Genomic DNA, 15,358 nt, shown 5'->3' with positions numbered 1-15,358 from the left:
AGACAGAGAGACAGACAGACAGACACACACACAGAGACAGACAGACAGACAGACAGACAGACAGACACAGAGACAGAGAGAGAGAGAGAGAGAGACAGACAGACAGACACAGAGACAGAGAGACAGACAGACAGACACACACACAGAGACAGACAGACAGACAGACAGACAGACAGACACAGAGACAGAGAGAGAGAGAGAGAGACAGACAGACAGACAGACAGACAGACAGACACAGAGAGAGAGAGACAGACAGACAGAGACAGAGAGACAGACACACAGACACACAGACACAGACACAGACACAGACAGATAGGCACAGGCACAGGGCCACAGAGACAGAGGAGTTAAATCCTTAAACCAGATGCCATGGGTCCTTGGTTAAAGTTTCCCTTTGGCTTTCTGTCCCACGGAGGAGAAAACAATGTTAAGCCTAATTATGCCATAGAGGATCCTCCCTATGGGGCCTCTGACTGCACACTTCAGCCCATCTCATGCCCCTGCCTCAGCTCCCTCTGCTCCGGCTGTACCTGCTCTACCCACAGGCCACTGTCTCCTCAGCACAGGCCTCTGCAGTGCTGGCCTCTGGCCTCAGTCCTTCTCCACTCTTGCAGAAACTATGCCAGCTCTCAGCTCAAAGTCAGAGAGGTTTTCTCAACCACCCCTGCTTGGTTTTCTTCCTAGTCACCTGTGACTTTTGGTAAATGCATTGTTTGTCTGGGTGTAGTTTTCCTTTGCCTTCCCGCCTAGATCTGGGTTGTGCGTTACGTTGACACTGGGAGGCAATAATAAGTCATAAAAGAAGTTATTTTAAAATAATTTTCATTTACATATAATTTTATCACATATATAAAGGCCTCTAGCAAATTTGCCTCCTAATGAGGTGATGAACATTAAGAGGAGCGGATCTGGGTCCAGGGGTTCTGCTCAAACTACTGCACCAACCAAGGACAATACCTGCAGTAAACATCGGGCCCCTACCCAGATCTAGCCAATGGACAGGACATTCTCCACAGCTGAGTAGAGAGTGGGGACTGACTTTCACACGTACTCTGGTGCCCCATATTTGACCATGTACCCATGATGGGGAGGCCTGGTGGCACTCAGAGGAAGGATAGCAGGCTACCAAGAAGAGACTTGATACCCTATGAGCATATACAGGGGGAGGAGGTCCCCCTCAGTCACAGGCATAGGGGAGGGGAATAGGGGGAAAGAGGGAGGGAGGGAAGAACAAAAGGATACAAGGGATGGGATAACAATTTAGATGTAATATGAATAAATTAATTTTTAAAAAGAAGAAAAATGAGATGATGTGCTTGTTTAATTTCTGTACAAAGAACTAAATCTTGGCTGCATGTCTGATACTGTGGGACATTTTTCAGGGTTGATATTTCAATCTTATAATCATCAATACTGAGATTGCTACTTTGTAAAATTTGTAGCACAAAAGTCAGAAGATGTTGACTATTCTGTTTTAATTCCAACCCAAAATTCATGTGTTATTTTTTAGGAAATTGAACCCAGGAACTCAAACAGCATTAAAAAAAAAAACAACAACAACATTGCAACTTATCATAATCCGAAGATATTTTAGCTTGACACATGCTGAGGAATGGAGGCAGGAAAATATCGAGTCTCTCCCCCATAATTAGAAGTAATCTGTACAGTAAAACCCTGCAATTCATTACACAGCAGAGTCTCAATCTGGGCTAAGGTGTTTCAGGTAGAGTCATGGTTGGTGTGTGCCTGACTGCAAGCTCAGGCCAGAGTGTGAGCATGGCAGAATCAAAACCAAGGTTGCAGGGAAGCCCTCACGTTGCACAGCACAGGTGACTGCTGCCCAAAACACCCCAGACTCACGGTGTGCTTCATTTTGAATTTTTAGCCATTACATATTTAGAAACCTTTTACTGTTGCCAAATTTTTCACAACTATCACACATTCAGTGCCGGCCATGCCCACAGCTTAGATAAGCTGAGTTCTAGACTGCTAGCCTCCATCTTGGGCCACAACTGTGTCCCTAATATCTACTGCTCACTAAATATTTGTTGAATAGTTTGTGTTTTATGAAAACAGAGAGTGTTGAGCCAGACATCCCATTATATACTGTGAACTCAAGCAAGAGAGAAGCATAAAGAATGGCTTCTTTTTTTCCCTCCTCCACCAACAGTTGAAACAGACTCTCTGTCCTGCTTGTGTGGACGCCCCCCTACAGGTACTTAAAGGGTAGGGATGATGGCGGCAGGAACAGAGTGGGCTCAGCTGTTTCTATTCAGTTCCCATAGGAGGTACCTAACTAATTTACTTTAACATGCTTATGCAGACAGTGTCAGCTAGAGCTACGGGAGCAGGGGCGGGGCGGGGGGTGGGGCGGGGGACGGGGGTCGGGAGGGGACACGACTTTCTCAGATCATTCAACAAATGTGAACATGGGGCTTGAACTGTGGGCATCTTGTTGCAGTTTTTCTGAGCCAGGATAGGGTGCCTGGAGCCTTTTTACACTTACTTCCCCCACCCCCTCCATCCCGCATTTACCCTGGCTTCTTCAAAGCCTCTAATGGCAGTTATGCCTGGTCCTAGAAGAATTACCCACGTGGCTCCGTCCTCCTGGGGGCCAGAGTTCACGGAAAGGATAGGAGGGTGGACGGATGAAAGGTGAGTGGACTGATGGATGATTGATGGGTGGTTGGTGAGAGAATGGATGGGAGGGAGAGAGGGAGGGAGGGAGGGAGAAGATGGGAGACGAGTGACTGGGTGGACTGATGCATAAATGGACGGAAGGGAAAATGGATGGTGGATGGAGGGTGAATGGGTGGGTAAATGGATAGAACGGATAGTGGAGATGAAGAGTGGGATGAGAGAGAAAGGGGGAGGATGGTTGCGGGGGGGGGGCTGCATGGACTGGGGATATAAAAGAAGAAAAAAATTTTTTCTGTTTCTTGTTGCAAACAGAAACCAACAGCAGAGCCTTTAGCAATGAGTCCAGCAGCCTCTACCACTAAAGGAACCCAGGCTGGAGAAGCTAGCTGCTTTGCCCTCCCCCCCCCCCGCAGCCGCAGGCGAGTGCGGGTACAGCCGCAAGCTGGGTGTCCGTGCCCCATTAGGGGCTCCCCACCACAACCTCCTCACAACGCCGCGCCTGACGGTGCCAGGGTGGGGGGAGCGCCCTGCCCCCACCTCCGGAGGTGGCGTCCCACGCGGTCGCAACAAGCTGCCGTTGTCCCGCGGACCGTGGGCCCCGCACACTGGGGCTTTGTCCGGCCCCCCGCCACGACCCACGGGGGGAGGGGGCCCCACATGACCGAGCGGGTAGGAGGAGCCTGCAGCGGTGGCGGCGGCGGCGGCGGCGGCGGCGGCTCCATCGCTTCCCTCTGGGGCTGGGGGTCCTCGGGCGGTGGCGGCGGCGGCGGCGGCTGAACAGGGCTCGGCAGGACCGCGGACGCCGGGCCCCTGGCTCCCCGTCAAGCTGCAAGCTCCCAGCCTGGGCCAGCCGGGCAGCTGTGAACCCAGCGCTTTCCAGGTGCAGAGCCGGGGGTGCGCCCGGCCACCCTGCCAGGGGATCATGGGGAATGGCATGACAAAGGTAGGGGGAACCCCCGCCGCACCGGACCTGGACCGGTCGCTGACCTTCTGCTCCTGGTCCTAGATGTATGCCACATCTCTGTCATGCTGCATCTCTGCCTGTGCCTCTGTGCGGACTTTGACTCTAGCTGTGTCTTTGGCTGGCTTCTCTTGGAGCGCTTTTCTCTCTGTCTCTCTGTCTCTCTGTCTCTCTGTCTCTGTCTCTTTATCTGTCTCCGTCTCTGTGTCTGTCTGTCTGTCTGTCTGTCTGTCTGTCTGTCTCTCTCTCTCTCTCTCTCTCTCTCTCTCTCTCTGTGGAGGGGGGGGGAGAGGAGAGACCCCTGGACTCTGGAGCCTCTATCCTTCCAGCTCTGCTTTGCATGGCCTTCCACCTGTGCCTGCCATGGCCACCTCCATCTAGGACCCATTCAGTAACCCTCCCTGGGACTTTCTACCCATCCTTCCTCTTCTGTTCTACCCGTCCCCAGGCTGACCTCCCTGGTTCCTCCTGTGGTTAACGATCCCCTGTTCTTGCATCCTTGCCAGAGCCCCAGACCCCTCATGCAGACCTATCAGGAAGAAGGCTTCCTGAGGTCCCATCACCAATAGAGAAGAGCTGGGGGTGGGGGGCAGCTACGATGGGTGGGAAGGGGTGCAGCCCTCCCCCTGACCCCTGCTGTCCTTTCTCCAGGTACTTCCTGGACTCTACCTTGGAAACTTCATTGGTGAGCACTGCCCACTCTGTCCCCAAGCCATGGCATTCCGCCTGTCCCAGGCCTGTGTCCACTCTTCACACTCAGGCCCACACAACTCAGATGCTCTCAAGAATGGAATGTCGGGGAGGGAGAACGCCAGGCTGGGAGGAGAAAGGACTCACTTGAGGATTGGGGGGTGCAAGGGCAGGCAGCCCCTAGGCTGGAAAGAGCACTGGCATTGGCTCCCAGTTCAGCCTTCCCTGGAGGTTCCACAACAGGTTAAAGTCCTGCACAAAGGCTTGCTCTGAGCCTGCCCACCTCCTCAGCGAAGCCCACCAGCCCCCAGGGGCTCTTCCCTAAGGCTGTTGCTGAGGTCTTCTCTCAGTGGGAAGCTGTGAATTCTCCAACAGCCTCCTCTGAAGAGGAGCTGAACCAGGCACTGTCAGCAGAGCCCTGAGTGGAACCCCCAGGTGGCCTCAAGCCAGGGGGTTCTCGAGCCTGCAGTTTTCTGCCTTCCTTTTTCTCATCTATCCTTTCCACGATCTTCCATTGGGGGTGGGGGGGGGGAGTACACTCCCATCCCTGCCTTCACAGGCTCCAGGCTGGTGATAGGGAGCCAGATGCGAACAGAGACCTTTGACTTTGTGGTGGAAAATGTGCTGAGACAGGCTGGCTCAAGGCCTGGGGCCCCAAGGTGGATGGAAAAGTCACAGAGTAGACTCAGGTGACCCACCCCCACGGCTCTGGCTCCTTCCTCCCTAGGCGCCTCCTCAGCAGCTCCTGCCACATTGATTTCTGAGAGGAATCGGCTTTGTTGTGTGTTAGTTCCATAAGGACCAGCGCTAGCTATGGCGTTGACCCCAGACTCAGTGCCCAGCCGAAGCCTGCACATAGCGGGCACATGGGGAATATTGCTGAATGAGAAAATAGGTATATGGAAATACGTGTTATTTATCCACGTGCTGGCACATCTCACTGCCAGAAATGACGGCTGGCATCCCTAAAAGCTGTAGTCCTGGGTCATTTGTCATATAGTATAGATGCCGATGACGTAATATTTAAAACAAATGGAACCCCATCTGCATGCTGTTCAGGAAGTGGTGTGTCCCACTTACAATACATATCAGGAGTCATCCTCATATATCGTTCACAGGGGTCATTTTCATAGTTGCACAAGAGTCCAAAGTACAGTTGTACTTATTTTCAGCTGGTCCCTTTTGGATGGGCATTAGGTTAGCTCAAACATGTTTTAGCTGCTTCCGCAATGAACAGCGCTGCAGAGAACGCCAGCCTCCATGTGCAGCTGTCCATGTACAGCCACTCTGTCCACAGATTCCTAGAAGTCGAATTGCTGGGTTGAGGGATGGCCTAGGGATAGGCCTGGGATGGAAAGAGCAGCACCGGCTGAGGCACAGCAGCCTATGTCCGATGGGTGCCCCCCCCACGGGGGGGGGGAGGCGGAAGAACATGCAAGCCAGCAGAAGGTGGGCCTAGCTGGAAGGGGAGGGGTGAGGAAGCAAGCTGGGCACTGGCTCTTACTGGCTCTTGCTGCCCTTGGTGATTGGGAGAATAAATAAGTCACACCTGCCAACTTGGCTCAAGCGCCCTGTTTGTTTCAGATGCCAAAGACCCGGATCAGCTGAGCCGGAATAAGATCACACATATCGTCTCTATCCACGAATCACCCCAGCCTCTGCTGCAGGTACCCCAAGCCCTCCATGCCAGGCCTGGTAGGTGGGATGGAGAGCGGTAGGTCCAGGGCTGCCCTCGACTCCGATCCCTACTTTCTAGTGCTGTGGAGGTGGAGCCTAAGGTGTTGAACAGCTCTGTCCCTGAGCCACACACAGTCCTTGGACTGCCGTCTTTGACCCCCGCTGACTCATCCAGCCTTCCCCTCACTGGACTGTTTCATCATCCCTGTTTGGTGGCTGAGGCCGCGGACGTAAATGAACTCACCTAAGGTCATACAGTGATGAAGCTGGCCAACTAGGATTTGAGCATAGGCCGTCTGACCCTAGAGGTCTCATATCAGTCCTTAATAGTAAAACCTTAATGCAGCTCTCGTATTAATCCTTTTCTGCACCTACCTGGGCGTCCTTCCCGCTTCCAAGTGCCTGGACGATTCCAAACAGAAGATCCCAGGTTCTGTGTCTTACTGTACAACCTCGGGCCACGACTGCAGCTCTTTGGTGCCTTTGATCCTGACTGCCCCAGAGGGCTGCTGTGAGGGTGCAGAGGGCCTGCAGTCGTGGAAGAGACTTCTGTGTGCTGTAAAGCACAGTCCCACTGCATGGTTGGTTCTGCTCTCATAGACTCCTAAGGAAGAGAAGATGGTTTAGGACTAAAAGGAAGAAATAAAGAGACACTCGGGCGGCTGGTACTAGAGTCCAGAGACCATTTATTCTCTTTCTCACCTATCTGCTAAATGGAAATTTTACAATAGTACTTTTGACCTCACTGAGTGTCTCTGAGCCATGCATAGATGCTCAGCAAAGTATAACTGATAAAAGATAAGTTGTTGGGTTTAAAAAAAAAAAAAAACCTCTTATCCCAGGCTAGGGAAATGGCTCTGTGTCTAAGAGCACTTTCTACCAACTCTCAACACCCATGTAAAAGCCAACCATGCTTATATGTGCCTATATGGAACCTGGCACCACAGGTGGAGGCACAAGAGTCTTTGGGACCGGCTGGCTGCCAGCCTGGCTGAGAAACACATCCAGGTTCTGGGAGAGGGCCTGTCTCAGGGGAATAAGGCAGAGAGTGATAAAGCAGGACACCTGACCTCAGCACACATATATACATGTGTGCATGCACAGGTACATATGCACATACATGCAATCATATATATATATATATATATATATATATATTCCCGTATATATATATTCCCATAAAAGAACCCCTTATATTAGATTCTGTGTCTACTACAGCTACTGCCGAGAAGGAATAATAGATTGAAAAGGCTCAAGAGATCTTAGATTAAAAAAAAAAAAAGCCAGGTGGCGGTGGTGGCGCATGCCTGTAATCCCAGCACTTGGGAGGCAGAGGCAGGCAGATCACTGTGAGTCCAAGGCCAGCCTGGTCTACAAAGTGAATCCAGGATAGTCAAGGCTACACAGAGAAACTCTGTCTCGAAAAACCAAAAAAAAAAAAAAAAAAAAGCCAAGAGGTAGTTGCTGCACACACCTTTAATCCTAGCACTCAGGAGGCAGAAGCAGGCTGACTTGTGAGTTGGAGGCCAACCTAGTCTACAGAGTGAGTTCCAGGGCAGCCAAGGTTAAGAGAGAAACCCTGTCTTGAACCCTCCTCCCCAAAAAAGAGCAAGCTCCAGGAGCTGGAGAGATGGTTCAGTGGTTAGAACACTTTGTTCTTGTAAAAGACCCACACTTGGTTCCCAGCACCCACATGGCAGCTCACACTGTAACTCCAGTTTCGGAAAGATCTGATGTGTTCTTTTGGTCTCCAAGGGCACCGGGCTCACACGTACATTTACATGCGTGCAAGCAGAACACTCACACACAAATCTTTTAAATTGAAAAAAACAGACTGGCTGTAATGACCTTGGCAGGGTCTTTTATCCTTTCAAGGTCTCAGTTTTGTTGTTTGATTGTTGTTGTTGTTGTCTGGTTGATTGGTTTTTCACCTATCAAATTTGATGGTCTCTAGGGGCAGCTGACAATAATCTGACTTTCATTGTCAGTGAAGAAATTTCCAGGCCAGTGGAGTCTGATTTCTCATTCTAGGGAAGCCTCATTTTAGAGCACTGGAGTGTGTAGTCTGAACAGATTGCACGGGCAGGCTTTCCAAGTTATTAATGTGTTTATTAAAGAAATGAGTGCTTAGAAAAAGGGCTGTGCCCCATACCTCGCCAGCAGCCGTCCCTCCGTCAGGGAACTCAGCAGGCAGGGTTTGATGCTTCCACGCAATCCCGCAGCCAGACACACTGCAAAGGGAAACTGCAGATCCTCCAAATAGCACGGGATTCCACGACCTTGGAAGTGTTAGACAGAGACGGGACAAACCGCCATGGGCAAAAAAAAAAAAAAAAAAAAAGGGCAGGTCCCTGGCCCTTTAAGGTGCCAGCAGCAGGCCAGGCACCTGAAAAGAGTTGTGTGAGGTAACAACTATTAAGGGGAGTCCTTGAGAACTGGCGGTGAGGGGTCAAATCATGGGCAGAAATATCCTCAGTACTGAAGCAAAGCCTGTCAGACCAACTCATGAAGTTGTCCCTGATGTTGGCGGTGGTGGTGGTTGTGCGTGCGGTGCTTATTTTTCTGTCTGTCTGTCCGTCCGTCTGTCTGTCTGTCTGTCTGTCAGTCTGTCCTTTGAGTCAGAGACTTACTGTGGTAGCCCAGGCTGGCCTCTAACTCATAATCCTCCTGCCTCTGCTTCCTGAGTGCTAGGTTTACATATGTGCAGCCACTATGCCTGTCCGTCCTTTTCACTGTATAACTTTGCAACCCCGACTTGGAGGAGAGCCCCTTGAAGAAACACCTTCCCTACTTCCAAGTCTTCATGTCCCTGTCACCTGTGGGTGAGAAGACACAGATTGTCTGTATCGACACAGATTGGCCGGCCCATACAGATAGTACCTGCTCTTTGGGTTCAGGAAAACAATGGTGGTCCAGAGAGGGGGCAGGAATAGGGTGGGGTCACACTGTCCTTGGCAGCTCAGGCTGGGGGAGGGGTGAGGCAAGGCCCCGCCATCTGAGCGTGTTTCATCCTTGCAGGATATCACCTACCTTCGCATCTCAGTGGCCGACGCTCCTGAGGTACCCATGTAAGTTGCCCTGGATAGGCCACCAGCCGACAGAGAGATGCTCCCTGGGATGGGAGTAAGGTCATAGAGTTTTCATGCTGGAAAGCTGTCACAGGGCACTCGGAGCCAGACTGACTCTGCTTGAACCATGCCCTTACAGAATGTCCCAAATCAGCTCTCTCCAGAACTTCAGCCTCCTCCCCTGTGACATAGAGAAAGTGTCCTGTCTCTTGGGACCAGGTGCACAGGGGATTTGAGAGGCAGCCTTGTCTTGCATCCTCGCTCATCGTTAAGACACCTGGTTTGCAGCCAGGCTTTGCCAGTTAGTGCTGTGTGACCTTGGCAAAGTCACTTGTCCTCGCTGACCTTTAGCTACATAAAGGCAGGATGTGATGAGTCAAGGAGGTTTGCAAAGTCAAGGTGACCCAAGTTGAGGATGTGGGACAGGACCTGGTAATTGCAGGGACTCTGGAAGACCAGGGTTTTCTTTAGTTTACTAGCACTGGCACCTAGAGATTGGGATGGACCCAGGCTGAAACCTTGCCCTTGGGGCTCTTCTCCCAGACCACTGCTAACCACTGTTCCAGATCCTCTCCTGGGGTGCAGACCCCAGAAGAATGGCACCCTCACTCTCTCCACACGCATGTCCCTCTTTCCTGTACCCACTGGAGAGGTGGCTGCCTAGATGGTGGGGCCAGCCTCTCCCCCTGCCTGCCCTGCTGCCTCCTTGCAGAGCAGGGGCCCCCAATCACTATACATGCTGGCTGCACTGAGGGTCCAGGGTTCTCTGTCCCTTGCTGTCTATAAGTAGGAGGGGGGTGGGGGGAGCTCCTGAGAGACCTGCCCCCCGCCCCAGCACGCCCTTCCCTGTTGCTTTCTTCTCTAGCAAAAAACACTTCAAAGAATGCATCAACTTTATCCACTGTTGCCGCCTCAACGGGGGTAACTGCCTTGTGCACTGGTGAGTTCTGAAGGTCACCCTTCCCACATGCATGCCTGTCCTGTGGGGGCAGGTCCCCTCCAGCCTGCCATCACTCATCAGGACAGATCACTCAGAGGCTCATCACCCCCTGGCAGCTGGATGGCCATAGCCTGGCAACTGTTCTCCGGAGACTCAGTTCATTATCTGTAAAGAGGGGGCATGAATGTTGTGCTAACAGGGCTATTGAGGGAGCTGAAACTGCTGCTCTGGCTTAGTGGCTGTTTTCTCCAAACCGTACTGTAAGTGATGCGGCATCAGAGACCATGGGTTTTATTCCTTACGGTAGCCCAGGACCTGAACAAAAAGATGGAGTTTGTTTAATGAACGACTATTTCCACTAGTCCCTTAGTATGGGAGGGAGAGCGTAGGCCAGGGGGAGCTAGAAAGGCAGGCTCCCTGTGGTTGGAGCTCAAGGGACAAAGGAGAAGCTCCAGGGAAGCAAGGGACATGTCGGAGGGGGCATATGGAAGGGAGGGGGGCTTTCCTGAAGCCTGGGGCTGTCTGGGATCCAGCTTTGCAGGAATATCTCGAAGTACCACCGTTGTGATCGCCTACGTGATGACTGTGACCGGACTAGGCTGGCGGGAAGTACTTGAAGCCATCAAGGCCACCCGGCCCATCGCCAACCCAAACCCAGGCTTTAGGCAGCAGCTTGAAGAGTTTGGCTGGGGAAACTCCCAGAAGGTAGGGGCTGTGCAGGGGTGGGACTGTGCAGGGCAGGGGCTGTGCAGGGCAGGGGCTGTGCAGGGGTGGGACTGTGCAGGGCAGGGGCTGTGCAGGGCAGGGGCTGTGCAGGGTAGGGACTGTGTAGGGCAGGGGCTGTGCAGGGCAGGGGCTGTGCAGGGCAGGGGCTGTGCAGGGCTGGGACTGTGTAGGGCAGGGGCTGTGCAGGGTTGGGGCTGTGCAGGGCAGGGGCTGTGCAGGGCAGGGGTTGTGCAGGGCTGGGGCTGTGCAGGGCAGGGGCTGTGCAGGGCTGGGACTGTACAGGGCTGGGGCTGTGCAGGGCAGGGGTTGTGCAGGGCTGGGACTGTGCAGGGGTGGGACTGTCCAGGGCAGGGGCTGTGCAGGGCTGGGGCTGTGCAGGGCTGGGACTGTGCAGGGCTGGGGCTGTGCAGGGCTGGGGCTGTGCAGGGCAGGGGCTGTGCAGGGCAGGGGCTGTGCAGGGCTGGGGCTGTGCAGGGCTGGGACTGTGCAGGGCTGGGGCTGTGCAGGGCTGGGGCTGTGCAGGGCTGGGACTGCAGGGCTGGGGCTGTGCAGGGCTGGGGCTGTGCAGGGCAGGGGCTGTGCAGGGCAGGGGCTGTGCAGGGCTGGGGCTGTGCAGGGCAGGGGCTGTGCAGGGCAGGGGCTGTGCAGGGCTGGGACTGTGCAGGGCAGGGGCTGTGCAGGGCAGGGGCTGTGCAAGGCTGAGGAGTCCTATATTCCTCCTTGGTTTTAGCACCCAGTGGAGGGGACAGAGCCGCCCCGTGAAGCTTGGAAAGTCTTAGAATGAAGGAGTCTTAGAGGAGCCAGGTGTGGGAAGAGGGCGAGGGGTGGAAGTCGCAACAGTGGCAGCTATAGCTTCCCGCCCCCTGCTCCCCCTCCCTGCCCCAGCTTCGCCGGCAGTTGACAGAACGCTTCGGGGAGAGCCCGTTCCGCGACGAAGAGGACTTGCGCACGCTGCTGCCTCTCTGCAGGCGTTGTCGCCAGGGCTCGGCGACCACCGCGGCTACTTTGGTCACAGCGCCTTCGGCTTCCGAGGGGACCCTACAGCGCCTGGTGCCGCGATCGCCGCGGGACGCCCATCGGCCGCTGACGCTGCTGACGCGCGTCAAGCAGACTTTCTCCTGCCTCCCGCGGTGCCTGTCGCCCAAGGGCGGCAAGTGAGCGAGCGCCTTGTCCACCGCTCTGCCAAGTCTTGACGCCGCAGCCTTCGCTGGCCGCTGGGCTTCCCACGTCCGGGGATGCACCCAGAGCGCGTGGGAGCCTCGCCCCTGCCCCGTGCCCACCATACTTGTCTGCGTTCGTCCTCAGTGTCCCCTCTGTGAGTCTGTGTTCGGCCGGCCTGCTGCAAGCCACCTGGTGCCTTAGTCCCTAGGCTCTGGGCAGGGGTCCTGGGCCTCCACTCCGCTAGGCCGGGAGCAGGAGGGAAGGTCGGACCAGCCTGGAGGAGATTAAAGAGACAAAGTTGCCTGGCCCGGTGCCTCTGGTCATTCTGCAGAGCCTGGGCTAGGGAGCCTGCAGGAGGCAGGGCCAGATGGCTTCCTGGGGCCAGGGAAGCCATCAGTCTGCAGAGCTGAATTCTAAGACCATGCACTTCTTTGACACCAGCCCTCCCCACGCACCATCTGTCCCAGAGCCCTGGACTCCTGACACCTCCCTGTGCCCCTTTACTCTGGACCTCTAACCTCTCTGAGGCCCCTTCCTCTTCTTCTCCCTCCCTCCTCTCTACACAAATAGCTGGCCAGTGTGGCCCGGTTGGTGGTGTTGCCTTCACATATTTTATTGTTGAAATGGCTTTATCCTCAGGAAGACCACCTCAGGAAGGTCAGGCAGCTGGGCCCAAGCACACGCAGCTAGGGCAGGCCGTTCCCAGTTGCGATGGTAGGGAGGAGGTAACTCTTGGTGTGGAAGTTTCTGGAGAGAGACCCCGGCATGGTGCAGAGGAGTGGGGTTTTTTTTGTTTTTTGTTTTGTTTTGCTTTGCTTAGGTTACCAATCTAATAAAGCAGTAAGTAACCCTATGGACGAACAGAGGAAGGGGAGACACCAGAGCAAATGCCCTGAGAGAGCAGAAGTGGTTATACTCAGTAGACTCTTGTGGCTGATGGGGAGGCAGAGAGCTCAGCGCTGAGCTGAGAGAACGGCAAAATAACCACAGCATTCTCCAGTTCCTCACTCACTCAAGTGTTCATTGAGCATACAATGCGCCAGGTACTGTGCTGGGCCCTAGGGCTACCGCAGTGAGCAGACCTCTGTACATTGCTGGCATTCTAGTAGAAGATACCAGATAAAAGAAGGAGTGGGGGTGGGGTAGTGGTGTCATGTCTTTAATCCCAGAACTTGGGAGGCAGAGGCAGGCAGATCTCGGTGAGTTCGAGAACAGCCTGGTCTACAAATCAAATCCAGGACAGCCAGGGCCACACGGAGAAACCCTGTCTCCAAAAAAAAAAAGTGGGGGCAGGGGGTAAGAGTAGACCATCTTGCCATGTGACTGGGAGTGGTGATGGAGGTGTGTGGACCAGGTGGGAATTCCAAACTGAGGGAGAAGTAAATGAAAAGGCCCTGAGTTCAGGACAGCATGGAAAGAAGGTGGCTGGGCTCACCAGAGGGCACCGTGCCTGTCTGTGTCCTCCTGAGTGCTTGGTGGCACCACACTCCACCTGTTTTCTAACTTCTGTCTCAGTGTCGTTTCATCTTTAACACAAAAACGTGGCTCCATCACTTACAGACAAAACCAAGCTCTTTGGTATAAAGTTCCGGATCCTTCCGGATGCTCCCCGAGTGGAACATCACCTCTACACTCTATCTCAGCAGCAAGTGCTGTCTACTGAGGGTGCCACCACCGTCCTAAACACTGCAGCTCAGATGATCCTTATCCCACACCCTGCAAAGGCGGCCCATTCATCAGAGGAGGAGAATACAAAGGCTGCTGCCCCCAGGTCGTAAGAGATGGGGTTGGGCTGTGAGCTCAGGCAGCCTGGCTGCAGACCCCATTCTCTTCATGATTTACCCCTTGTGAGCTAGAAATCTGAAGGGTTCCTCTGACACACACAGAAGTCGGATGCTTGGGTGGACAGAGCACCTCAGGGTGGCTTCTAAAACCCCCAGCTCAGTTGGATTATAGATGTATTAACCGTCTACAGATTTTTTTTCCTTCCTTGTCACTATTCCCTAAACAATATTACAGGCACCTGGTACTTGCTTCGGCTTCAACATCGGTATTTTTAGAGATGGTTCAAAGGATGTAGGAGGATTCTTGCAGGCTCTGTGTAAATAGTCCACTGCTTGGATTTGCCTTTTCGGTGGTGGCGTTCACTGGTGTCCTGGAACGAACCCCTCACCAAAGGGATAACTAATTATTACTCTTGTTAATCTCTTGAAATGCATTGTGCCCCCTCTGGAGTGGACTGTGGCTGCATCAGTGTGATGGGACATCTGCTGGCATCTGGGACCAGGAGGAGAAAGAGTAACACTCTCCCACTGGTGCTTGTGAAGGAGAGACCTCGCTCCCCACCCCTCGCCGCCAGACTAGCCACTGCACTAGAGGATTTTTTTCCCCCTTCAGAGCCTCAGTTCCACCACACACACAGCAAGGACTGGGGCAGCCCAAATGAATCGGCGTCTTTTGTATTGCAAATCTTTATAATAAAAAATCACAGACTCTAGAACCAGGTGTGGTGGCACGTGTCTACAGCCCAGTACTCAGGAGGCCAAGGCAGAAGGTTGGCCTGGGCTAAATACTGAGACCCTGTCTCAACCTCCCCCCACCTTCCAAAACATACCCACCCACCCACCCCAAAAAAATGTATCAGTGTGAAAACGTCCTCGTGTGATTTCAGTGGATCGGAGACCCAACTAGGAACCTGTACGTTCTGGAGATAGTTCTCAAGAGTCGGTAATGGGCCACAGACACACAGATCTCAGCTGTCCCTGGTGGTGGCGCCACAGAACTTCGTGGCAGTAATGTAAGTTATTAAAGGCCCTGTGGCCCAGTGGGGAAGGAGTCAGCCAGGCCAGCACTGAGATGAGCAGTCACTCAGGAGGCAATTCCAAAACGTGAGGGGCCAAGCGCAGGCCATGGAGCGGGGGTGGGGGTGGGGGTGGGGGGGTGGGGAGGATGGGGGCGTGGGGAGTTGGGTAGGGGGGGGGGCTAGCATTCTGGTCCCTGGGCTTCTCTAACGTCAAGTGTGTGTGGGGAGGTCACCCGTGTGCCTTTGAAGCCACTCGCCTCCCAATTGCGACAGGATTAAGTCTGAGAAGCGCTTTGCCTTTCCAGCTTCCATCATCTAGGTGCAGAGAAAAGACTGGCAGCTGGGCCCTGCCGCTGTCCTACTATGTAGGGGATGCTGAGGCTGAAGGACACTAGAGTCCAAGAAGAAGAGACCGGTGTATAACACAGTAGGATAGTCTCAGAAAAAAAAAATAGGCCATTCCCAGGTGAGCTAGGAAAAGCGGGATGGGCACCTGACAGAGCAAGATTGTTCCTCTGAGGCTGGAGAGATGGCTCAGAGACTGAGAGCACTGGCTGCTCATCCAAAGGTCCTGAGTTCAATTCCCAGCAACTACATGGTGGCTCACAACCATCTATAATGAGATCTGGTGCCCTCTTCTGGAGTGCAGGCATACATGCAGGCTGGAGACTGCCTCTATCCTGGCCGGAGCC

The 15,358-nt window shown here is 53.8% G+C and overlaps 1 protein-coding gene across 2 annotated transcripts; it reads left to right on the top strand.

Moving 5' to 3' along the window:
- Positions 1-3,124: 3,124 nt before the first annotated feature.
- On the top strand, positions 3,125-12,716 carry DUSP15 (dual specificity phosphatase 15). 2 transcript variants are annotated; one of them, XM_084776418.1, is made up of 7 exons: positions 3,125-3,583; positions 4,253-4,286; positions 5,876-5,958; positions 8,987-9,036; positions 9,902-9,976; positions 10,510-10,681; positions 11,588-12,716. In XM_084776418.1, the coding sequence occupies exons 1-7, from the start codon at positions 3,563-3,565 to the stop codon at positions 11,858-11,860; spliced, it is 708 nt and encodes a 235-aa protein (XP_084632544.1). In that variant the 5' UTR covers positions 3,125-3,562; the 3' UTR covers positions 11,861-12,716. The 2 variants fall into 2 exon arrangements, with proteins under 2 accessions (XP_084632544.1, XP_084632543.1); XM_084776417.1 differs by lacking the exons at positions 3,125-3,583; positions 4,253-4,286 and adding an exon at positions 4,469-5,186.
- Positions 12,717-15,358: the final 2,642 nt, after the last annotated feature.

The sequence above is a fragment of the Acomys minous genome (assembly GCF_964271855.1).
Source record: "Acomys minous genome assembly, chromosome: 3".
Taxonomy (NCBI): Eukaryota; Metazoa; Chordata; class Mammalia; order Rodentia; family Muridae; genus Acomys; species Acomys minous.
The sequence above is the reverse complement of the archived record's forward strand: the minus strand, read 5'-3'. Positions and strand labels throughout refer to the sequence as shown.